The 25,551-nt window shown below is 42.9% G+C and overlaps 1 protein-coding gene across 1 annotated transcript in view; it reads left to right on the top strand.

The window, feature by feature from the left end:
* The window catches only part of LOC115110237 (LIM and SH3 domain protein 1-like), a 50,883-nt gene that overhangs the window by 9,002 nt on the left and 16,330 nt on the right, over positions 1 to 25,551 (top strand). The window contains exons 2-3 of the mRNA XM_029635720.2: positions 17,344 to 17,438; positions 22,951 to 23,035. Of these exons, the coding sequence (XP_029491580.1) occupies positions 17,344 to 17,438; positions 22,951 to 23,035 (180 nt within the window). The remainder of the gene's footprint in view (positions 1 to 17,343; positions 17,439 to 22,950; positions 23,036 to 25,551) is intronic.

The raw sequence follows: 25,551 nt of genomic DNA, 5'->3' as shown, positions 1-25,551 counted from the left end.
CACAACCTTCAATGTTATGTCATAATTACGTAAAATTCTGGCAAATTAGGCAGCCCAAACAGTTGCATATACCCTGACTCTGCGTGCAATGAATGCAAGAGAAGTTATACAATTTCACCTGGTTAATATTACCTGCTAACCTGGATTTATTTTAGCTAAATATGCAGGTTTAAAAATATATACTTCTGTGTGTTGATTTTAAGAAAGGCATTGATGTTTATGGTTAGGTACAGTCGTTTAACGATTGTGCTTTTTTTGCGCTTTTGTTAAATCATCCCCCAGCGTTGCATCGATTATATGCAACGCAGGACAACTAGTAATATCATCAACCATGTGTAGTTAACTAATGATTATATGATTGATTGTTTTTTATAAGTTAAGTTTAATGCTAGCTAGCAACTTACCATGTCTTACTGCATTCGCGTAACAGGCAGTCTCCTTGTGGAGTGCAACGAGAGGCAGGTGGTTATAGCGTTGGACTAGTTAACTGTACGGTTGCTAGATTGGATCCCCCGAGCTGACAAGGTGAAAGTCTGTCGTTCTGCCCCTGAACAAGGCAGTTAACCCACCGTTCCTAGGCCGTCATTGAAAATAAGAATGTGTTCTTAACTGACTTGCCTAGTTAAATAAAGGTATAAAAAAAATACTAAAATAAAACCAGCTAAATTTCGGATTGTTATGACAACTTGAAATGGGCCCTAATTAATCGGCCATTCCGATTTAATCGGTCGACCTCTACTACACAGCACTACACAGCTGATCAAAGCTTTATGATTAGTTGATTATTTGAATCAGCTGTGCACCCCTTAGGACTAAGTTTGGGGAAACCCTGAGTTAGTGGCAGCCAGATGTGGGCTTACTGAGGCAACACACACACACACAGTGAACGAGTGTGTGTGTGTCAACCTTGTGAGTGTAGTAGTGTCCCTATCGGGTGTGCACACAGCCAGTCAACGTGTCTGGAGTGCCTCCTATAGCCTGGGGTCTGTCCATACTGGCCGGGGTCTCGGCCACAGTCTGAGGGATCATTAGGCTGACCGAGCACGTTCACAACATTTAGTACTGGGCCCCCGCTGACAGACACGCATGCCCCGGAGCTGTGCTGATGCAGGGAGACAGTCCTGCTTTTTACTGGATTACATTTTCTCGGCCTTGGTTTCTGCAGTGTCCTGATTCTCTTACTTGACAGCCTGATCCAGCCTCTCAGCCTCAGCACCCACTCAGGCCCCAGCCGGGTTTGTCTGGAGTCTGAACACTGACAGTCTCATTCCCTCGTTCTAAATGAATCGCTCCTCCTCTCCTTGTCTCTCGGTAGTGTATTGGTCCCAGAGATGGTCATGGGATCTGTGGGAGGTGTAGTCCTGACCTGGTGGGTTAGCAGGTTTCGGTGAAGGCCAGGTATTCCTTTTGTTGTTGTTGACACGGCTGCAATCCAAGCCTGTCCTCTATGGAACTGGAATTCACCCAAGGTCAATATTGCGTTTACCCCGGTAAACACAGGATCAAAGTCCACTGCTGCCATTCAGCTCATCTTTACCCCTCCGCTTGCGGCATTAGAACCCACAGTCACACACTCCTCTATTGGCTCTCCCTTTGTTCTATTTGTTTATCCATCGCTTCTCAATAACACAGATTAGGATTACAGATTAGGGGAGATGCCCTGAGGGAATGTAGAGAATATGGCAACAGAGAGGCTGGAGTTGAGACATGAGATTGGGATGAATATTTAGACAGGTGGACAGACGCCTTCTAAAATGGCCACCACATCTGGAAAAAGCTGTGGCCTAGATTTAGTAGAAATGTAAACTACCCACACCGTGGTGGTGTTTGATCTGTCAGCGATTTGACATGCCAGAGCCACAGAGAGGGAGAGGCAAAGACGATGCATCTGCCAGTGGGTCTTCTCTCTCTGACTGGGCCTGTGTAGTGTGGTTGAGGTATAGGTTTAGCCCAGTGTTGCTGGCTGGCTCTGGATCAGGGCTCCATTGACCAGGGCCTGTGTCCCGAATGAGCCCACTCCTTTGTCTGCCTCAGCCCGGCTCTGCTGGTCAGCAGCTTCACACACACACACAGTCCTGGGTGGTCCGTCGGTAAAGGCCAGTGTGAGAACACACCAGACCAGACTTGAATTCTGAAAAGGTATCAGAGCGAATGGAGTCATGGATTTAAGGCAGAAGCCTTTGTCCCGTAGTGGATAAACTGCATCCAGGAATCCCTGCTATATGTTTTGTAAACACTCCTTGTTCTACAATCCTCCCCTAGTCACTGTAGGTTGTGGACAGGTGTATTTTATACTGATAACAAGTTCAAACAGGTGCCATTAATACAGGTAACGAATGGAGGACAGAGGAGCCTCTTAAAGAAGTTACAGGTCTGTGAGAGCCAGATATCCTGCTTGTTTGTAGGTGACCAAATACTTATTTTCCACCATAATTAGCAAATACATTCATTAAAAATCCTACAATCTGATTTTCTGGATTTTTTCTTCTTATTTTGTCTGTCATAGTTGAAGTGTACCTATGATGAAAATTACAGGCCTCTCTCATCTTTTTAAGTGGGAGAACTTGCACAATTGGTGGCTGACAAATACTTTTTTGCCCCACTGTGTGTGTAAATATATATATATATCTACAACATTACTGAATTAACACTTTTATTTTAACTTAATAATATACATAAATGAAATCAATTTAGTCTCAAATAAATAATGAAACATGTTCAATTTGGTTTAAATAATGCAAAAACAAAGTGTTGGAGAAGAAAGTAAAAGTGCAATATGTGCCATGTAAGAAAGCTAACGTTTAAGTTCCTTGCTCAGAACATGAGAACATATGAAAGTTGGTGGTTCCTTTTAACATGAGACTTCAATATTCCAAGGTAAGAGGTTTTAGGTTGTAGTTAATATAGTATTTATAGGACTATTTCTCTCTATACCATTTTTTAATTTCATATACCTTTGACTATTGGATGTTCTTATAGGCACTATAGTATTGCCAGCCTAATCTCGGGAGTTGATAGGCTTGGAGTCATAAACAGCGCTGTGCTTCAAACATTGCAACGAGCTGCAGGAAAGTGCTGTTTGAATGAATGCTTACGAGCCTGCTGCTGCCTACCACTGTTCAGTCAGACTGCTATATCAAATCATAGACTTCATTATACGAGCCTTAGTTTCCGGATTTGACCATATTAATGACCTATTATTTAAAAAACAAAACGTTTATTCTTTCAGTGGCAACCCTAACTCTAAATATTGCTGTTACATTGCACCACCTTCAATGTTATGTCATAGTTATGTAAAATTCTGGCAAATTAATTACTGTCTTTGTTAGGAAGAAATGGTCTTCAAACAGTTCGCAACGAGCCAGGCGGCCCAAACTGCTGCATGTACCCTGACTCTGTTTACACTGAACGTAAGAGAAGGACACAATTTTCCTAGTTAATATTGCCTGCTAACGTGAATTTCTTTGAACCAAATATGCAAGTTTAAAAAATATATAGTTGTGTATTGATGTTTATGGTTAGGTACATTGGTGCAATGATTGTGCTTTTTTTGCGAATGCGCTGTTAAATCATCACCCGTTTGGCGAAGTTGAAGTCGGCTGTGATTCGATGATAAATTAACAGGCATCGCATTGATTATATGCAACGCAGCACAAGCTAGTTTACCTAGTAATATCATCAACCATGTGTAGGTAACTAGTGATTATGTTAACCTTTCTAGGGCAGGGGTTCCGCTAGCGTTTTCGCTGAAAAGGCAGCACGCGAAATTAAAAAATATTTTGTTTAAATATGTAACTTTCACCCATTAACAAGTCCAATACAGCAAATGAAAGATAAACATCTTGTTAATCTACCCATCATGTCTGATTTTAAAAAAATGCTTTACAGCTAAAGCACAACATATGATTATGTTAGGTCAGAGTCAAGTCACAAAAACACACACAGCCATTTTCCAGCCAAAGATAGGAGTCACAAAAAGCAGAAATATAGATAAAATTCATCACTAACCTTTGATTATCTTCATCAGAGGACTTCATGTTACACAATACATGTATGTTTTGTTCGATAATGTACATATATTTATATCCAAAAATCTCATTGTACATTGGCGTGTTACGTGCAGTAATGTTTTGATTCCAAAACATCCGGTGATTTTGCAGAAATACTCATAATAAACATTGATAAAAGATGCAAGTGTAATTCACAGAATTAAAGATAAACTTGTCCTCTATTCAACCGCTGTGTCAGATTTCAAAAAAACTTTACGGAAAAAGCATAATCTGAGAACGGTGCTCAGAACCCAAAACAGCCAGCGGAATATCTGCCATTTTGGTGTCAACAGAAGCTAGAAAAAAAACACTAAATATTCACTTACCTTTGATCTTTATCAGAAGGCACTCCCAGGAATCCCAGTTCGACAATAAATGACTGATTTGTTCCATAAAGTTCCATAAAGCCCATAATTTAGCCACTTGTTGTTAGCGTGTTCAGCCCAGTAATCCATCTTCATGAGGCGCGAGCACTTCCTCCAGACAAAAACTCAAAGTTCCGTTACAGTCCGAAGAAACAAGTCAAATTATGTATGCAATCAATCTTTAGGATGTTTTGAACATAAATCATCAATAAGGTTCCAACTGGAGAATTTCATTGGCTGAAGAAAAGCATTGGAACGAGAGCAAACTCTGTTGGGAGCGTGCGTCATGAGACCGAGGCTCTCTGCCAGACCACTCACTCAGAGCGGAGAGTGCCAAGATGGCTGCTTGAACAGACACTTTTTTACCGAGCTCCGTACCAAACTTCAGAAAGATTGTGAAATAAAAAATAAATAAAAAGTTTAGTCATTATTATTTTTATTTGTTCAAGATACAAGACCTTTCCTGTGACTGGAATGATAATTGGATCATTTATTTCAGCATGTCCATGCAAAGTCGCAACAAAAAAAGAAAGGAAAAAGTTAGTTCTATTGCTAATCAACAAGAGAGAAACGTGCTTATAGACAACTGCCATAACTACACTTGGCCTATGGATAATATCATGCTTTCGAATGCTGAAGATGACGAATTCCCCTCTTTACCAGTTACTCCGTGCAAACCTCCACCCCCCAAAAAACCCAACATGAACTCTGACATCGTGGCTACCCTCTCCTTACTCATCAACTCCAGGTGTGACGCCATTGAGAAAATGGTAGGCGCGAACACCATGGTTATCGAAGGCTTGAAAAAGACTGTGGAGATTGCATGTGGTGAAATTAATGATGTGAAAACGAGAGTGGCAAAAGTTTTAAAAAATGTGGAAAGGGTGGAAAAGAATAACAATGTCTACCATAGACGTCTCACTGATCTGGAACCATACACAAGAAAATGGAACCTGAGACTCTACGGCTTGCCAGAGGTGGAGAATGAAGATGTGCGAGGAGAGGCTATCCACATCTGCCAAGAAGTTTTGCCTGCAGAGAAGAACAAAGTTGGTGATACCATCGACGTTCGTTGTACATCACCTCGGCAAGAAGCAACAGCAAAACAATTCAAGACCCAGGGGTATCATCATCCTATTCACTACCAGATTCTACAGCGATGCTGTCTGGAAAGCTGCTAGGAAGAACGCCTTCCTTCAGAGTCATGTTATGCGTTTCGCCGAGCATCTCAGCCCGGAAGACATAGAAAGAAGGAACAAGTTGTGGCCAACGATCAAGATAGCACGAAGTGAGGAGAAGGCTGCTTACTTCGTCGGAGGACGAGGTTTCATCAACGGTTCAGAAATCCATATTCCTCCCTAAAATCTCACCAGAAGGAACAGGTTGATGGTTTCAGCCATGGTATTCTCATTTTCCTTATGTGGTTTACCTAACAAGCATCAGGTGACTATTTTACAGGAATACTCAGGTATTTCAATTCATTAGTTTGTTCTTGTATGACGTCTGCCCACGTGTTCTCGCACACCCCGAGAGCTTCTGGTCAGCGGGGTGGTGGCACCGGGATCCTCATCTCTCCCAAGTGGTCATTCTCTCTTTCTCCCCTTACCCATCTGTCTATCGCCTCCTTTGAATTCCATGCTGTCACAGTTACCAGCCCTTTCAAGCTTAACATCCTTATCATTTATCGCCCTCCAGGTTCCCTCGGAGAGTTCATCAATGAGCTTGATGCCTTGATAAGCTCCTTTCCTGAGGACGGCTCACCTCTCACAGTTCTGGGCGACTTTAACCTCCCCACGCCTACCTTTGACTCATTCCTCTCTGCCTCCTTCTTTCCACTCCTCTCCTCTTTTGACCTCACCCTCTCACCTTCCCCCCTACTCACAAGGCAGGAAATACGCTCGACCTCATCTTTACTAGATGCTGTTCTTCCACTAACCTCGTTGCAACTCCCCTCCAAGTCTCCGACCACTACCTTGTATCCTTTTCCCTCTCGCTCTCATCCAACACTTCCCACACTGCCCCTACTCGGATGGTATCGCGCCGTCCCAACCTTCGCTCTCTCTCCCCCCGCTACTCTCTCCTCTTCCATCCTATCATCTCTTCCCTCTGCTCAAACCTTCTCCAACCTATCTCCTGATTCTGCCTCCTCAACCCTCCTCTCCTCCCTTTCTGCATCCTTTGACTCTCTATGTCCCCTATCCTCCAGGCCGGCTCGGTCCTCCCCTCCCGCTCCGTGGCTCGACGACTCATTGCGAGCTCACAGAACAGGGCTCCGGGCAGCCGAGCGGAAATGGAGGAAAACTCGCCTCCCTGCGGACCTGACATCCTTTCACTCCCTCCTCTCTACATTTTCCTCTTCTCTCTCTGCTGCTAAAGCCACTTTCTACCACACTAAATTCCAAGCATCTGCCTCTAACCCTAGGAAGCTCTTTGCAACCTTCTCCTCCCTCCTGAATCCTCCCCCCCCCTCCCTCTCTGCAGATGACTTCGTCAACCATTTTGAAAAGAAGGTCGACGACATCCGATCCTCGTTTGCTAAGTCAAACGACACCGCTGGTTCTGCTCACACTGCCCTACCCTGTGCTCTGACCTCTTTCTCCCCTCTCTCTCCAGATGAAATCTCGCGTCTTGTGACGGCCGGCCGCCCTACAACCTGCCCGCTTGACCCTATCCCCTCCTCTCTTCTCCAGACCATTTCCGGAGACCTCCTCCCTTACCTCACCTCGCTCATCAACTCATCCCTGACCGCTGGCTACGTCCCTTCCGTCTTCAAGAGAGCGAGAGTTGCACCCCTTCTGAAAAAACCTACACTCGATCCCTCCGATGTCAACAACTACAGACCAGTATCCCTTCTTTCTTTTCTCTCCAAAACTCTTGAACGTGCCGTCCTTGGCCAGCTCTCCCGCTATCTCTCTCAGAATGACCTTCTTGATCCAAATCAGTCAGGTTTCAAGACTAGTCATTCAACTGAGACTGCTCTTCTCTGTATCACGGAGGCGCTCCGCACTGCTAAAGCTAACTCTCTCTCCTCTGCTCTCATCCTTCTAGACCTATCGGCTGCCTTCGATACTGTGAACCATCAGATCCTCCTCTCCACCCTCTCCGAGTTGGGCATCTCCGGCGCGGCCCACGCTTGGATTGCGTCCTACCTGACAGGTCGCTCCTACCAGGTGGCGTGGCGAGAATCCGTCTCCACACCACGTGCTCTCACCACTGGTGTCCCCCAGGGCTCTGTTCTAGGCCCTCTCCTATTCTCGCTATACACCAAGTCACTTGGCTTTGTCATAACCTCACATGGTCTCTCCTATCATTGCTATGCAGACGACACACAATTAATCTTCTCCTTTCCCCCTTCTGATGACCAGGTGGCGAATCGCATCTCTGCATGTCTGGCAGACATATCCGTGTGGATGACGGATCACCACCTCAAGCTGAACCTCGGCAAGACGGAGCTGCTCTTCCTCCCGGGGAAGGACTGCCCGTTCCATGATCTCGCCATCACGGTTGACAACTCCATTGTGTCCTCCTCCCAGAGCGCTAAGAACCTTGGCGTGATCCTGGACAACACCCTGTCGTTCTCAACTAACATCAAGGCGGTGGCCCGTTCCTGTAGGTTCATGCTCTACAACATCCGCAGAGTACGACCCTGCCTCACACAGGAAGCGGCGCAGGTCCTAATCCAGGCACTTGTCATCTCCCGTCTGGATTACTGCAACTCGCTGTTGGCTGGGCTCCCTGCCTGTGCCATTAAACCCCTACAACTCATCCAGAACGCCGCAGCCCGTCTGGTGTTCAACCTTCCCAAGTTCTCTCACGTCACCCCGCTCCTCCGCTCCCTCCACTGGCTTCCAGTTGAAGCTCGCATCCGCTACAAGACCATGGTGCTTGCCTACGGAGCTGTGAGGGAACGGCACCTCAGTACCTCCAGGCTCTGATCAGGCCCTACACCCAAACAAGGGCACTGCGTTCATCCACCTCTGGCCTGCTCGCCTCCCTACCACTGAGGAAGTACAGTTCCCGCTCAGCCCAGTCAAAACTGTTCGCTGCTCTGGCCCCCCAATGGTGGAACAAACTCCCTCACGACGCCAGGACAGCGGAGTCAATCACCACCTTCCGGAGACACCTGAAACCCCACCTCTTTAAGGAATACCTAGGATAGGATAAAGTAATCCCTCTCACCCCCCCTCCCCCTGAAAAGATTTAGATGCACTACTGTTCCACTGGAGGTCATAAGGTGAATGCACCAATTTGTAAGTCGCTCTGGATAAGAGCGTCTGCTAAATGACTTAAATGTAAATGTAAATGTATGACCAGAAGTCCTATTTTGTTTACAAACTTGCGAAGAAGATTGAAAGCTGAATTTATGTTTTATGTATAGAGTAACTAAGATACTGTTTTAAATGACATACAGGTCTGCTCTGACTTTACACGGTTATTGTTCTATTTAGTTATTAATACTTATTTCCAAAAAAGGTCTTAGGAACATTTATATGCAAAACATTTTGTTATTCAATTATTTTATGATCAGTTTTCATATGTACTTAAAATAGTAGGTACCCTTTTATTTAAATTATTATTTGTTGTTTTATTTCTCAGAATAGTTCCTGATTACACTAAAGAGGGTTTTTAGTCTCTTACTACAAGAACCCTTGGTTTGGTCTTGAACATAATTTCCAGTTGAGTTGAATTTCAAAGGTTATGGAGTAAGTCGCTCTGGATAAGAGCGTCTGCTAAATGACTTAAATGAATGATAAATGATATAAGCTATTTTCACTTTAACCTCTTAGTCCGCCCCATCCCGCATGCGGTATCGTTACTACAGCCTCAAGCTCATTAGCATAATGCATCATTAGCGATTTTTAAAAATCGCAAATGAAACGAAATAAATATGCCTGTTCTCAAGCTTATCCTTTTCTTAACCTGTTGCTCCTACCCTCTACTTTTTTGAACATTTTGTTAAAAATCGCGCAACATTTCAGCGCCCTGCTACTCATGCCAGGAATATAGTACGTTCATATGGTTAGAATGTGTGGATAGGAAACCCTCGGACGTTTTTAAAACTGGTTAAATCACGACTGTGGCTATTACATAACGTGCGTTACATCGGAAAGCGCAGGAAAACCTGATCACAGAAAATGGAAATAAATATCCTTGCGCCACTTCAAGCAATTGTTAACAGTGAGCCGAATTAGATAAGACCGAGCATTCAACTCCCACAGCATCCCCATGTTGTCGAGTCTTGTGAATTTAATCATCTTTGATTCTTGGTTGAACCGAAAGAGGGGCACCGCTTACCTCCGGTCTCCGCCCAGATCATTCCGGAAGAGCTCTCTCCTGAAATTTTTTCCAAGACGACAGCTAATGATATTTACATCGCCTACGGATTATTTTTATCGCTTATTAACGTTTACTAATACCTAAAGTAGCATTACAAACGTATTTCGAAGTGTTTTGTGAAAGTTTATCTACTTTTTGAATTTTAAAAAATTACGTTACGTTGTGAAATCGCTGTTTTTTTTTCGTTTATCACACAGTCTACATATAACGATATCTTGGCTTTATATGGCCCGATTTTAATCGAAATAAAGACCCAATAGTGTTTATGGGACATCTAGGAGTGCCAACAAAGAAGATGGTGAAAGGTAATGACTGTTTTCTATTTTATTGTGCGGTTTGTGTAACGCCGAAATGCTAATTATTTTGTTTACGTCCCCTGCTGTGCTTTTCTGTTGTAGTGTATTGGTGCATGCTATCAGATAATAGCTTCTCATGCTGTCGCCGAAAAGCATTTTAAAAATCTGACTTGTTGCCTGGATTCACAACGAGTGTAGCTTTAATTTGATACCCTGCATGTGTATTTTAATGAACTTTTGAGTTTTAACTAATACTATTAGCATTTAGCGTAGCACATTTGCATTTCCAGAGCTCTAGTTGGGACGCAAGCGTCCCAACTAGAGGCAAGAGGTTAACAATCCTGTCGTCTCAGATTTTCAAAATATGCTTTAGAACCAGAGAAAATCACTAATTTGTGTAAGAGTGGTGATGGCTAGCTTAGCGTTAGCATTATCATTTAGCACGCAACATATTCACAAAAACCAGCCAAGGAATCAAATAAAAATAATTTACCTTTGAAGAACTTCAGATGTTTCAATGAGGAGACTCTCAGTTACATAGCAGATGTCCAGTTTTTCCTGAAAGATTCTTGTGTAGGACACATCGTTCCCTTTTGTTACTATGCATATGGCTACCGAAACTAACCGAAAATTCAGTCACCTACATGTCGAACTTTTTTCCGAATTAACTCCATAATATTGACTGAAACATGGAAAACGTTGTTTGAATCAATCCTGAAGGTGGTTTGTCATATTTCTCTCCGTTGAAAGCACCGTCCTTGTAGCCTGGTTTGTTCTGAGATTTGAATGGAAAAATACCGGGACCTGACTTTTGCGCACCAATTGCCACGCAGCCACCTAGCGGGACACCTGGTAAATGTAGTCTCTTATGGTCAATCTTCCAATGATATGCCTACAAATACGTCACAATGCTGCAGAGACCTTGGGGAAACAAGAGAAAGAGTCCGTTGATTCCTGTCGCATTCACAGCCATATAAGGCGATCATGGAAAACGTAGCCTCAGAAATCCTGTGCATTTCCTGGTCGGTCATACATCTTGGTTTTGCCCGAAACATTTGTTCTAAGGGACTCACAGTGAAAATCTTTGCATTTCTGGAAACGTAAGACTTGTCTTCTTTCCAAAGCTATCAATTCCAAGCATATTCGAGCATCTTTTCGTGACAAAATATTGCGCTTAAAACGGGCACGTCTTTTTATCCAAAAATGAAATACTGCCCCTATAGGACTAACAGGTTAAATTGACTTAAATGGTGCAGATCTCGGTTCCTTATCGTTTACGTTCACTGCTCCTACGTCTTTGACTCATCCTACTACGATTTATACTTTTATTTGTTGTTTTGTCTTTGTCTATATCTCTTAATGCTAGGGGGTTACGAAACAGTGTGAAGCGCAAGGCCTTATTTTTATTTGCTAAACAATTTCGAACAGATTTTTGCTTTTTTCAAGAGTCTCACTCAATTTCTGCTGATGCCAACTTCTGGAGGTCACAGTGGGGCAACTATATTTGGCTTTCCCATGGATCTGAACGCTCTGCTGGTGTCACTACAATGAAAAATACCTTTGGTGGTAATATTCTACACTCGGAATGTGACCACTTTGGTCACTTTATTTGTCTTGTGATCAGTTACAATGACATTACACTCATTACTGTAAACTTCTACGGGTACAACACCAAACATGAGAATGATGAGTTGCTTGAATCTATAGAGAAACATATACTTCATTGGTTATCTAAATTTCCCAATTCGTTATTATTGATAGGAGGGGACTTTTACACTACAATAGATAATTCAACTGATAGATGGCCCCCAGGTAGGCCAACCAATCAGAATTTGGGTTTAATACTTTTTATGGAAAAGTTTGATCTTACTGATATATGGAGAGAGAGGTTTCCGGCCGAAAGATCATTCACTTGGAGTAACAAAACAGGCTCCAGACAATCCAGAATAGATTTTTGGCTTATATCCAAATGTATTGATAGTGAGTGTGTTACTACAAATATTTGTACTACTCCCCTCACAGACCATAAGGCTATTTACATTGATATCAAAATATTTACCCCTGATACGAACCTTGGTAGAGCATCCTACTGGAAGCTAAATAGCTCATTATTAAATAATGATATAGTTACATTTGAGGTTAAAGATCTGCTCTCACACTTTTGGGAAAGGGCTTGTGAAGAAAAATATTTTTGCAAGAACTGGGAGCTCTTTAAATTTGAGGTGTCCAAATATCTTAGAAAATATGGTAGTAATCTTGCTAAGACCAGAAGAGCTGAGGAGGAAAAGGTGATCATTAAGATAACTTCCCTTTCTCAGAGGTCCCCAGCTGACCTCTTGGGGGAGGAGAAGATGGAACTAATTGAGTTACAAAATAAACTGGATAATATATATAAATTAAAAGCAGAAGGAGCCTTTATTAGATCTAGGAAAAAATGGATTGAGGAGGGAGAACAGAATTCATCCTATTTCTTTAGACTTGAGAAATTTCACTCTAAAAATAACACTATCCATAAGTTAAACATTGATGGTGTTATTACAGATGACCAAAAATTAATCGCTAAATACTGCAGCAATTTTTACAGAAAATTGTATAGCTCTACGTACTGTCAGGAATCCACAGATATGTTTTTTAACTCACTGAATAATGTTCACTCTATCAGTGATATAGAATCTAAACAGTGTGATGAACCCATCAAAGTTGAAGAGATTATAGAGTCTATCAAACATCTAAAGAACAATAAATCACCAGGTGTTGATGGAATTACATCAGAATTTTACAAATTATTTTCTGAACAAGTAGCTCCCTTCCTATTTGAAGTCTTTTTAGAGAGTATTAAAAACAATGTTCTCCCTCCTACAATGAGTCAGGGGTTAATAACACTGATACCTAAACCTAAAAAAGAAGTGCTGCTCATCGATAACTGGCGTCCAATTTGTCTTCTTAATAATGACTATAAGATATTAGCCTCACTACTTGCAAAAATAATTAAAGAAGTCCTGGATGCAATCATTGATGAAACACAGTCTGGCTTCATGAGGAACAGACATATTTCTAACAATGTCAGACTAGTATTAGACGTACTTGACTACTCAGACCTAATAACTGAGGATAGCTTCATATTATTTTTAGATTTTTATAAAGCATTTGACACAGTAGAGCATCAGTTTCTCTTCCACTCCCTTGAGACTTGGCTTTGGGGATTTTTTTTCTGTAAGGCTATTAAGACTCTCTATGCAAATGGTAACAGCTCTATCAAATTGAAACATGGCACCTCACCTAGATTTGAGTTAAAGAGAGGAATTAGGCAAGGTTGTCCTATCTCTCCGTACCTGTATTTATTAATCACCCAATTTCTTGCAAATTCTTTAAATAATAGTCCTGTACAAGGTATTTCCATAGCTGGTAAAGAAATTATTATAAGCCAGCTGGCTGACGATACTACACTTTTTCTGAAAGACGCTAACCAAATTCCCATATCGATCAATGTGATACAATCCTTTTCCAAAGCGTCTGGTCTATATCTTAACATTAAGAAATGTGAACTCATGGTTGTCAAAGATTGTGTGACACCTTCATATTATGGTATTCCAGTAAAAGAAGAACTTACATATTTAGGCATAACCATTACAAAGGATCAGAAGTCTAGAGGCTTACTAAATTTTAACCCTCTTATTAAAAAAACCCAGAAGAAACTAAATCAATGGCTACAGAGGGACTTATCTTTAAAAGGTAGAGTCCTAATAACCAAGGCTGAAGGTATCTCTAGACTAACATATGGTGCTCTATCTTTATATCTTGACCGTAAAATAAGCAAGGAGATAGACCAGATGCTTTTCAACTTTCTTTGGAGAATCCGTACCCATTACGTTAGGAAAACTGTTGGAATGAACACTTATGAGAATGGTGGACTGAATTGTCTGGATTTTACTGGATTTTAAATAATACTTTCAAGATCAATTGGATAAAGCAATTCCTAAGAAGACCCACTTCTATCTGGAATTGTATTCCTCATCATGTCTTCTCTACTTTTGGTGGCCTTAACTTCATGTTGTTTTGCAATTATAATATTGACAAAGTTCCAGTGAAACTTTCTGCTTTTCATCGGCAGGTTTTCTTGTCATGGTCCTTAATTTATAAACACAATCTTTCTCCACACAGATATTATATATGGAATAATCGGGATATATTGTATAAAAATACCTCTCTGTTTTTAGAATATTGGTTCAGAAATAATATCCTATTGGTGAGCCAACTGGTAAATGCAGAGGGTCTTTTACTCAGTTATAAAGAATTCTTATCACTTTACAAGGTCCCTGTAACACCTAAAGATTTTGCAATTGTTTTAGATGCCATTCCCTCAGGTGTTGCTATGTTATTCAGGAACATGTCAAGACCTGACCCTCAGAGCCTACCCTCTATTGACCCTGTTGACTCATCAGTAGGAAAGATTTGTTTCTCTTTTGGTCCATTCAACAACAGAGCGATACGATCCTTGTTTCAGCAGGATGTTGTATCTATACCTTATGTCATGCCTTATTGGAATGGATTTATTGATAATATCTGTTGGAAAAAAGTTTGGATGTTGCCACACACATACCTACTTGTTAACAAAATTAAGGAAGTTTCCTTTAAAATGATTCATAAATATTATCCTGCCAACCACTATATGAAGAAGTTTAAGGAAAATATCAACTCAAATTGCTCCTTTTGTAATGACCACCCAGAAACAGTTGTGCATCTTTTTTGGCATTGTATGCATGTAAGAAAACTGGCAAGACATCAGTAGGTTTATAATTGAACACATTTATGAAGATTTTACACTATTGTGGAGAGATGTACTGTTTGGATTCTTTACATAGAAATAAGCGGAATCATTTTTATGTAATTAATTTCATTATTCTTTTGGCCAAAATTCATATACACAAATGTAAATTTACAAACAGAAAACCACATTTTCGTACCCTACAAAAAGAAATTGAACTGTATTTTAAGACTGTTAAATGCTCTACTAACAAAAAAGCTGTTAGAATTGTAAGTATATGCATGTCCCTTAAGGTCCTTGTGTAATTGTAATGTGATATTGTACCCCCTAGCTCGATTGTCTATTGTTTGTAATCTATGTATGCTTGTGTTCCCTCATGTGCTTTATGTATTGATTTGTTGTAAATAAAAATAAATTTTAAAAAATCATTTAAAAAAAACACTCACTCAGAGCATTTATGAGCCCCTCCTTTATAGTAGAATCCTCAAACCAGTTTCTAAAGACAGTGACATCTAGTGAAAGCCCTAGGAAGTGCATCCTCGTTCATATCTCACTGGGATTTCATTAGGCACTGTTTTGAAAATAGACTTCTCACTTCCTGTTTGGATTTCTTCTCAGGTTTTTGCCTGCCATATGAGTTGTGTTATACTCGTAGACATCATTCAAACCGTTTTAGAAACCCCAGTGTGTTTTCTATCCAGTACTAATAATAATATGCATATTTTAGCATCTGGGACAGAGTAGGAGGCAGTTCAGTCTGGGCACGCTATTCATCCAAAAGTGAAAATGCTGCCCCCTATCCCAAAAAGGTTCAAATTTATTGTTTTTTTATAAGATAAGTTTAATGCTAGCTAGCAACTTACCTTGGCTCCTTGCTGCACTAGCGTAACAGGTGGTCAGCCTGCCATGCACAATGCTGTCTCCTCGTGGATTGCAATGTAATCGGCTATAATCGGCATCCAAAAACGACGATTACCGATTGTTATGAAAACTTGAAACCGGCCCTAATTAATCGGCCTTGCCAATTAGTCGGGTCGACCTCTAGACCTGATGGATACCCCCAGCCGTAATGCCCTTCTCCCACCACAGGGACACTGCACAATTTACTGTGTGTGTTTGAATGAAAGACAAACATGCAATCTGCTTCAGTGGGCTGTCTTATTTATGTGCTTTGTGTGTGTAGGCAAGTAGTGGAACATGTTTCGTGAGAGGGATAAAAATAAATGGCTGAATAGAGAATACCCCAGAGCCATGTTAATAAAGACTATCTTTCTCCCTCTCTCTCTCTCTCTCTCTCGCCTTCCCTTGATAGCAGGAACGGCCAGATCATTGCCTCACTCCCTGGTGTTACTCTCATCCACCCCTCCCTCTCCTCGCTCTCTCCCTCCTTTCATGTTCCTTCCTCTTTCCCTCCAGCCTCCCTCCCTCGGTCCCCCTCTGAACCCTCAGGCCACAGATCAGCCTGCTGTCGAGAGAGAGGGGGAGATTAAGAAGGATAGGGCTGTTGTGAATATGGATAGAGGGAGAGAAGGAGACCAAGGCTTGCAGAGCTGAACGGACAGAAAGGAAGAGAGGGGGTCAAATCAAACTGAATACGAGTCTTTTCCAGCCGTCAGTCATCCCATTAAGACAGCTCAATGTGCTCTGTTGGCAGTGTTGTGAATGGCTATGGGTGAGTAGGGTCAGGGCAGGGAAACTGGGTCAGTCACTAGATGTGTGTGACGCGTGCGTGTGTTTCTGATTAACGTTAGATCTCCACACAAGGCCAGGGAATATTAAGGCGGTGTGACTTTGAGGCTTTGATTATGCTGCCAGCTAGGTTAACAACCTGTCAGGACATTTAGCTCTTATTTAAACACTGTGTATCCTCAGACGTTTGCGTCATTGTGCAACCTCTTCAGAGAGTGGCTGACCATTACGAGTGGCGTTAGTGGAGTACCAAGAAGGTGCGCTGGATGCCTGGGGTGGTTGGAATGACTTTTCAAATGCACACATCTACCTCTCCATCCACCATGGTAGAAGGGCTTTCTGACAGGATGCTCAAGCCAGCAGGTTTCATCTCTAAAACACGACCAAAACTGTTCAGGGATCCTCAATGCTGCTTTGTTCTATGAGGGAGTTTTACAGAAGATGGGTGGGGTGTCATGGTGGACGTTGGCAGTTCTCTCTAAAAGTGGATGTGGCTCTGCTCTAAACTGTGTCTAGTCAGCCACTGGGCTTCACGCATGGGTTTTGCAAACACGCCACACGTCCTGTGACGTGGCTTATAAATGACCACTGTGTAGACATGCCCAGAGAAAGAGGAAGTTGTCTGGTGACCCTTAACCCCTCTGCGCCTGGACAAACAGACCTCTCTCTTTCTCCATTCTCCCTCTTTCGTCCAGCTAAAAAGATGATTATGTTCTTATTCATCCAAATATGTCACTTCCTGGTGTGAATATGCTGCGTGGTTTAGGTCCTCCATGCTAGCATTGAGAACAGTGAAATGAATGTCTAATCTCTCTCTCTCTCTCTCTCTCTCTCTCTGACAGTACTGGCACAAAGGATGCTTCAGCTGTGAGATCTGCAAAATGACTCTAAACATGAAGAATTACAAAGGCTTTGAAAAGAGACCATACTGCAATGCGTAAGTAGTCCCCAAACCTGTGTGTGTGTGTGTGTGAGAGAGACGTAATAGAGGTTGGCAAAAGGCTCAGGTGTTCGTCCCTCACACCAAACAGAAGTGGCTGATTTAGCTTATTGCGGAAGACTGGTCCAGAGACTGACCCAGAGTGGTGTGTGTGTGTGATGTTCCAAACCCAGCTGTGTGTACTTCAGAGCGCTGTAGAGGCTCCTCAGTTCCTCCCTTCCTTATTTCCTCATCTCCTCTCCTCCATTTCTGTGTGTCTGGCTCACCGAAGAGAAGAGCTGGGTGTGGGAAAGGGCATGCTTACACCCCCTCCTTGTCAGGGGGCCAACAAGGAAAATTCCATAAGTTCCTCAGCAGTGACACACACACACACACACCAGCCAACTCATGCTTCACACACACACTCCCACTCAAGCCCAAGCTCCTACGGCTGGTTAGGAATCCTTGGAATTCCCCTCTCTCCGCGCCAAAAGAAGGCGTGGCCAGTTAGTGACCCCCTTCCCTCACGTACACACAGTTAGTGACATACACGTCTGGCTAGGAAAACACTCTTTAACTAATGATACACCCTTGCAACCTTCTCCTCCGCTTCTCAATATGTTTGTCCATCTGTCTCTCTGCCCAGAATCCAACCAGGAAAACACACACGCACACACAAGTTCATTTTGAATACTGGAGAGTAGGGATTTTCCCATGAACTTCCTACTTCTCCAGTCACTCTCTTAGATCCCGATCTTTCAGAGAGATCATGCGGCTTTGCCTTTAGCAGGATCATCTCTATTCTCTCCTCAGACCTGCGTTCTCGCTCTCCCTCCTTCAGGAAGCAGGCCCCTCCAGACTGTTTATTGCTTTTCTTTCCGTTTGTGTAAATCCCTGTTCGTCAGAGTAAACCCCATCAGCGGAAGAGCCCCCAACCCCCCGGCTCTAACGCTACTATAACTGTGTTGTGGTTTTACTGTGATCATAGCGTAGTTTTCTCTCTGCAGTGGATAGAAGTTTGTTTTTTCACTCAACGCTGCCCACCCACAGCTGGGCTGAGAATCCCTGTGTCCTGATTAGTCGGCCAGCTCACAGGGGGATTGTAGGAGATTTAGGAGGACGGACAGATTGGAAATTCTTCTTGGCAATTTTGTTTCCGTGGAGTTTGAGAGCGCCTTGGGAAAGCTACTGTCATACCGTTGTTGTTGTTCTCATGACCCCTGGATTCACAAACGCTGTAAACCAACTTTAATTTAATCAATCGTGTTTATAGAGGCAGTTTCAGCTTGACCAGTCCCTCCATGTTTCATAGCAGGCTAATTCAAATCTGGACCTCCAAGTCGGTTCCATTGTTGATTAGGCCTGGGAACTGCCAGAGACCTCACCATACGATATTATCACTGTACGGAGGTGCACTTACAATATGTATTGCGGTTCAATACCGATTTGATGTTCCAAAAACATTGCTCTGTGTGTGTCTGCTGCAGAGAGACGGGAGCATGAGGAAATTAGTTGTTTTGATCAGTCATAGAAAGAAGTGCTGAAAACCATGTTGGCTCACTGTTTTAAAAAATGGAGAACAAACTATTGGGTGAAAATGACTGGCGTTTTGGCGCAGGTACAGCCGAGTAGCACTACCTAACCCTACCTAGTTTTTTATGTTATATATACAAAACGGTGCTTTGAGTCAATCTTCCCTTCTTACCGGTGACTGCGACACCAGGTGGGTGAAATGAATTGTCAGAACGGGTAGAACAGAAACCCAGCAGTATTCCGGCTCTCCAGGCTCAGATTTGAAGAGCCCTGTTCTGTAGTAACACAGTTGGCAAGTTTTACTTTCAATTTGTGTCTTTAACTGTATAGTTAATGAATAACAGAAGTCAACACAAGCCATTCTTTCTGAGAGAATGACATAATCCTAGTGGTTCTAGCAGGTACTTTTCACAGTTTGCCTAAGTGCTCAGTGCCAGGTCCTGATCGACACTGACAGGATAAGAACCCAGTCAGTGAAATGTCTCCGCCAGACATGTTTTAACATTTTTAGCCTCTGTGTCGTGGCTTCTTCTGTCAGTCTCCCTGTGTGGACGCCAGTCAGACGGCTCGGTCTTAGCGACGTCTCTCTGTGTTCTGCCATCTACACCAGCTCAGTCCCGTAGATAAAGACAGGCTTACTACACACCTACTCTATAGTACTCTGGCCCAGCCTACCTCGGAGTCGCTTCCATTGATGTTTTTCCCCGACCACGATCCAGGGCCACATCGGGTATTCTCATCCCATCGAGGGTTAGGCTAATTAATTTAGCATTGAGGGTAAACTGATCCTAGATCAGCTACTTTGTTCTTGAGTGCCCCTATGGACAGGAGTGGGTGTGGCCTGTCAAAGTTATTTTCCACCTGCTCCTAGTTCCACTATGCCAGTAACCCTTGCTCTCTCCAGTAGTTAGTTAGTTCCTGTTCTATCATGTTCTACTGGAGAGAGCAAGGGTTATCGGCATAGTGGAACTAGGAGCAGGTGGAAAAGAAGCAGTCTAATAATGTGTGTTTGTGGCTGTCATTGATAGCAGAGGGAGGCAGTGTGTGGCTCCTAACCTTGTTCCACTGCAGCCTGACCGATAGATGAGTGTTATTGGTTACTGACGCAAGACTCATACATGTACAGGCATTACATAGCCTTCACACACACATTCCTGTATAACTGGTCCCCACAAGTATAGTTAAAGTCGTGTACACACACACACACACACACACACACCAAAACAAACTCAAACGCACAATGAGTATCAAGTATCTGTGTGCCAGCTGCACACTTGTCTCTCTGTTCCATGCTGCAGCAGCCTAAAGCACAAAAGAGGCTCTGTAGAGCACACACTGGCCACAAACCAACCAGACACACCCGTATCCCCAAATAAAACCTACAAATAATCTATTATGACTTTTAGAATGAAGTGAGTGGAGTGCACCTCAGTTTCATCAAGCCGCCCAGTCACAGTCCTAGAGCTCTATAGAACAGTAGATTACAACAGGATGCTGTTACCAAACGTTACACATGACATGGCAAACTGAGGCTTCAGCTCTAACCCTGACCTAAGCTGCCCGCTAGCACAGCCAACCACTACATTTGAATGGAATTTGATAGCAGTACTCTCTCTGCCTTTTCAGGAACGTGTGTCAGCATACACGGACCTGTGTGTGCTTGCACGCTCCACTGCAAGGAAGGTTGCAGGTAGCCAGCCGTTAGAGGTAAGGCAGCAACCGGAGGGTTTCCAGTTCGAATCCCGGGTCCAACAGGACAAATTGTCCAAGAAGTGAGCTGGCAACCAGAAAGTTGATGGTATCAAATCCTAGATGCATTTGCCTGCCGTTGTGCCCTTGAGCAAGGCCCTCAACCCCCCACAACAGCTCCCTGGTTGCTCAGTGTGGCAGCCCCCCACACTTCTCCAACAACCCTGTATGTGTGTCTTTTGGAAGGGTTGGGTTAAAAGTGGAAGTCACATTTTGGTTGGACCTTGTGTACAATTGACCAGTTTAAGTGATCTTAATCTTAATATCACACAACCTGTAAAGTGCTCTGTTCAGCACTTTCACTATACTCTGGGCTCACACTCCCTCTCTGCTGTTTGAGCTGAGCTGTGTGTGGGTTTAAAAGGGCTTGTTAGTTATTTTCTCATTCCTGGTATTAGATAATTGCACAGCATTCTTCAGAAGGCCTCATTGTTTGAGGCTTTGAGCTCGTCCGTCTTTCTACATCAGTTTAAGTATAAATTCAATTACCAAGTTGTCAAGGAAACACTAAACATATTGCCTAACTGGGATACCCGATGCAGAGGGTGGGGGATTGAGGTCGTCCCACCCCCTGGGGCATGCTGGGTAGTGGAGTCCATATGAGCAGCTAGATTCAGTTGTGGGAAACAAATGCTTCGTTTGCAAATTATGTGTTGGAGTGTGCCCCCGGCTATCCATAAATAAATACCATTGTGCCGTCCTGCTTGCTTAATATAAGAAATTTGAAATGATTTATACTTTGATACTTAAGTATATTTAAAACCAAATACTTGTAGATGTTTACTCAAGTAGTATTTTACTAGATGACTTTTACTTGAGTCATTTTCTATTAAGATGTCTTTACTTTTACTCAAGTATGACAATTGGAAACTTTTTCCACCACTGGTTTTTCCACACCTGCTATGACTCTCAACCAGGCATTTAGTAACCTTGAAAGAAACATCCCCACCTCCACAACGCATACCCTCCTGCCAGTCCTGTTGACGGTGACAGGGGCCAGAGATGTCACCTGTCTACATGGGTTCCTAATTCACCCTGGAGACAATCTCTAACAATGACTGAGGTTTATTTGAGCTGCCTTGCTTTTCTGAAAATTCTAGACTCTTCAAGTCAAATCTGGACCTCGAAACCAGTTCTGTTGCCTTTAAAAAAAAATGTATTCCCTTCTTGACTGATTTTAGACCTGGGACACCAAATGGGTGCAATGAATTATCAGGTATAACAGAACCAGCAGTAGTCCACACCTGGTAGGTCAGATTTAAATACACCTTTTCTAGACCAGTGGTTCTCAAACTGGGGCCCCCGAAAAGGGTTTGTTTGGGGGGTCGTCAGTGTGAATCTGAATGGGGGAAAAATACATTTTTTCCCCCTTCATTTTTTATGTTTGTATTTAATATTGATACCTTTGCCCATTCGACCTGGTTACTAACATAAGTTTACAGTATTGCATCAAATGATTGTCTCAAAAACATAATCTGTGCTTCAGAACACCAATGACCAGTCATCAGCATTGGTGCGCAAGGGCGGGAAAGCGCCAATCCAGATTAGTGACTAGAAAGCACTTGCCTGGCAAAAACAGTGCATTTGTATTATCCACGTAAAACACACTTCAGCAATCTGCTATAGTCACGTCTTCGCAACAGCAATAGGCTACCTTTTCATATTTCAGATGGGCCTAGTTTGAGTGTGTTGTCATCATATACCTCAGTGGTGGTACTGGTTGTATGTCTGGAGATGGCTGTAACATCACACTACCGTCAATACTTATGGGATGAAGATGTAACATTCTGGCGAATGGATTCCGATATTTGTGAGGACGAGAAAAGCTACAGACCGATCACGCGTCCGGTTCCTGTAACCCGCGCTGCGTACAGGTAGGCCGTATGATGCTGCTTGGCCGGGACTCCGGGAAGTAACATGTTATCCCTCGTTCCTATTGGCTGCTAACATGAATGACATTCAGTTTAAAATGCAGGTGTAAAACTCATTTCGGTGTCTTAAAGTCGACCAAATAACTGAACACGACAAAGTCTACACCTGTTGTATTCGGCGCATGTGACAAATAACATTTCATTTGATTTACCTTGCGCAATGCACAGTGATTTGGGCATGTGCGTGAGAACAGGTCGCGAGCTTTGAACCACTCTTTTTGGGGGTCGCCAGTCAAAGGGGTGAGAACCACAGTTCTAGATGGTGTGCCTGTGTGAATACCCTGTGCTAATGTTTTCCTCATTGTGTGTTTTTACAGACACTACCCCAAGACAAACTTTACCTGTGTGGCCGACACTCCCGAGAACCTCCGCCTCAAACAGCAGAGCAAGATGCAGAGCCAGGTAACTAGCTACACACCAGAACACACACACCCTTCCTATTCCATTTTACACACCTGGTAATCCCAGTTCACAGGCCTCGTAAGACCTTCAGTGTGGAAGTAATTAATGATCCTTATATTGAAATTGTCTTTGATGTTCTAATGATCTATGATGATGCTTTAGTGGTCTTTGATGGGGCTGGGCAGTATACCGTATTTTACTATATACTGGTATTGATGCAGGGACCGGTTTGGGTTTTTACCTTCTAAACCGGTATTTGAATGTTTGGTTTGTTAAATGTGATACGCCGTGTGTAATGTCAACTTTTAGAGTTTATTTCGCTACTTGAGTCATCTCTCTCCGCTCTTTCTCTCCGTGCCACTATCCACACAGACCTAGCCACCTTGTCACTCAAGGAACGCATTTGATGTTCCTCAACCACGAGACACTTGCGTTCGGTCTGCATGGTGAATGCTGCACATGCAACAATGTTGACGACAACAATGCTCTTTTCACTTTGCTTCTCAATATAACTCCACTAGCGTTCTAGAATGACATTTAGTTTGTGTTTCTTACATCGGCAAACAGCTAGTTTGTCTTTTTCTTAGCATGTTGCGAGACGCTAATTGTTAGTCGCTAATGCTAATAGCTAGCTAATAAATGTACTGAGTAAAAGCAAACGTAGCTAGCTAATAAATGTACTGAGTAAGAGCAAACGTAGCTAGCTAATAAATGTACTGAGTAAAAGCAAACGTAGCTAGCTAAATCAGCATGTTTGTGCCACCGTATCTTCTAAATCAAAGAGGAATATGGATCTGGCGGACTCACTAAACACACATGCTTTGTTTGTAAATGATGTCTGAGTGTTGGAGTGTGCCCCTGGCTATCTGTAAAAAAAAGAAAATGGTGCCATCTGGTTTGCTTAATATAAGGAATTTGAAAGGATTTATAATTTTACTTTTGATACTTAAGTATATTTTAAACCAAATACTTTTAGACTTTTCTGAAGTAGTATTTTACTGGGTGACTTTTACTTGTCATTTTCTGTTAATGCATCTGTACTCAAGTATGACAATTGGCTACTTTTTCCACCACTGCAATTGAGTGCAGGAAATGCAGAAATGATAAAAGTGCTGACATTTGTTTTGCTTGAATTGAACAGTTTAAAAGAATCAGAATGGCGATTTCAATGAGTATGTGTTGCCACCTTAGGCTCACTCACTACTCATAAAGCAAATAAATAACTTTTATTATTCAAAAACTAAAAATACAGTCATGCCATCCATTTTTAATTTTAATTTTATTTTTATAAATACGGCGATATAATATTTTGTCCATATCGCCCAGCCCTAATCTATGATGCTGCTCTGGCTCTAATGATCTATGATGTTCTAATGATCTATGATGATGCTCTGGCTCTAATGATCTATGATTCTCTAATGATCTATGATGATCATTCCTGTTTGTGGAGACACTCCTTTAAACTGCTAGGATTTGTGTTGTCTCACTCTCCTCCCACATGTTAGCATGCAGTCATCCTCTATCTTCCTGCTTGGTTCTCTGCCTGTGTCATTGCTGATTCTCCTCCAGTCATGGTTCTCCTTTTCCTCCCCTCCCCCGCTTTCTCCTCTCACTCTTCTCTTTTCCCCTCTTTCGTTCGTTCATATTTTACCTCCCCCAGAAGAGACAAAGTCCCCCCCCTCTTTATGACGAAGAGCCTGTCTCTTGGCATTCCTCTCATTTCCCTCCTCTTCAGATTTCACTTTCTCTTCCTCCTTCGACCTCCCTCCTCCTGTATCAGTGTCTTTCCGTCTCTTCCTCTCGTAAAGTATTGTAATGAGGTGTGACAGACCTCCCTACCCTGCTACCATAGCAATAGGGTTCCCGTGGCAACACTGCGGGCAGTGGTGAGGGGATAGAGAAGCGGCCCCAGTTCACCGCACACTAACACCCTCCACCTCCGTTCGCCACTCTAACATTCAAATCATGAGCTGGCATGGGCACACACACACAGACGTACAGTAGCTAGCTACAGACACACACACACACTTGCATGTTCACAGTTTCCGAGACACACGGACAGTTCGAGTCAGAGTCTATTTCCTGTCTACTCCTCTAATACTCTATGACAGGGCCTCTGCTACGGCCACCCAGTGTGTTCAGGAAACGTCTATGGGAGGCTCACAAAGGACCCGTAGTCAGCCACCGGTACATGGAGTATTCCACACACACTTACTCAACTCACACACAGCTACATTTACAAATCCTTTAGTTTATATTAATAATGTTCCCATGTTCTCAAGTGTGATTATGATACGTATGTAGGAGGACAGGTTATTAGTAGTTTGTTGAACAGACTAACACCCCATGTAGAAAAACACCATCTGTGCCGGTCTCTCTCTTCTCTTTGATCTCCCCCCCCCCCCCCCCCCATATAACACACACACACACTCTTCGCCAGCTCTCTTTGCCACAAGAGTCATGTGGACTGGAAGCGATAGTCCGACTCAGTCCCGATGCCCCCTCACTAGTGTGTC

The sequence above is a fragment of the Oncorhynchus nerka genome, linkage group LG26 (assembly GCF_034236695.1).
Source record: "Oncorhynchus nerka isolate Pitt River linkage group LG26, Oner_Uvic_2.0, whole genome shotgun sequence".
In the NCBI taxonomy this organism is placed as follows: Eukaryota; Metazoa; Chordata; class Actinopteri; order Salmoniformes; family Salmonidae; genus Oncorhynchus; species Oncorhynchus nerka.
Note: the sequence above shows the minus strand (reverse complement) of the source record. Positions and strands in the feature narration are given on the sequence as shown.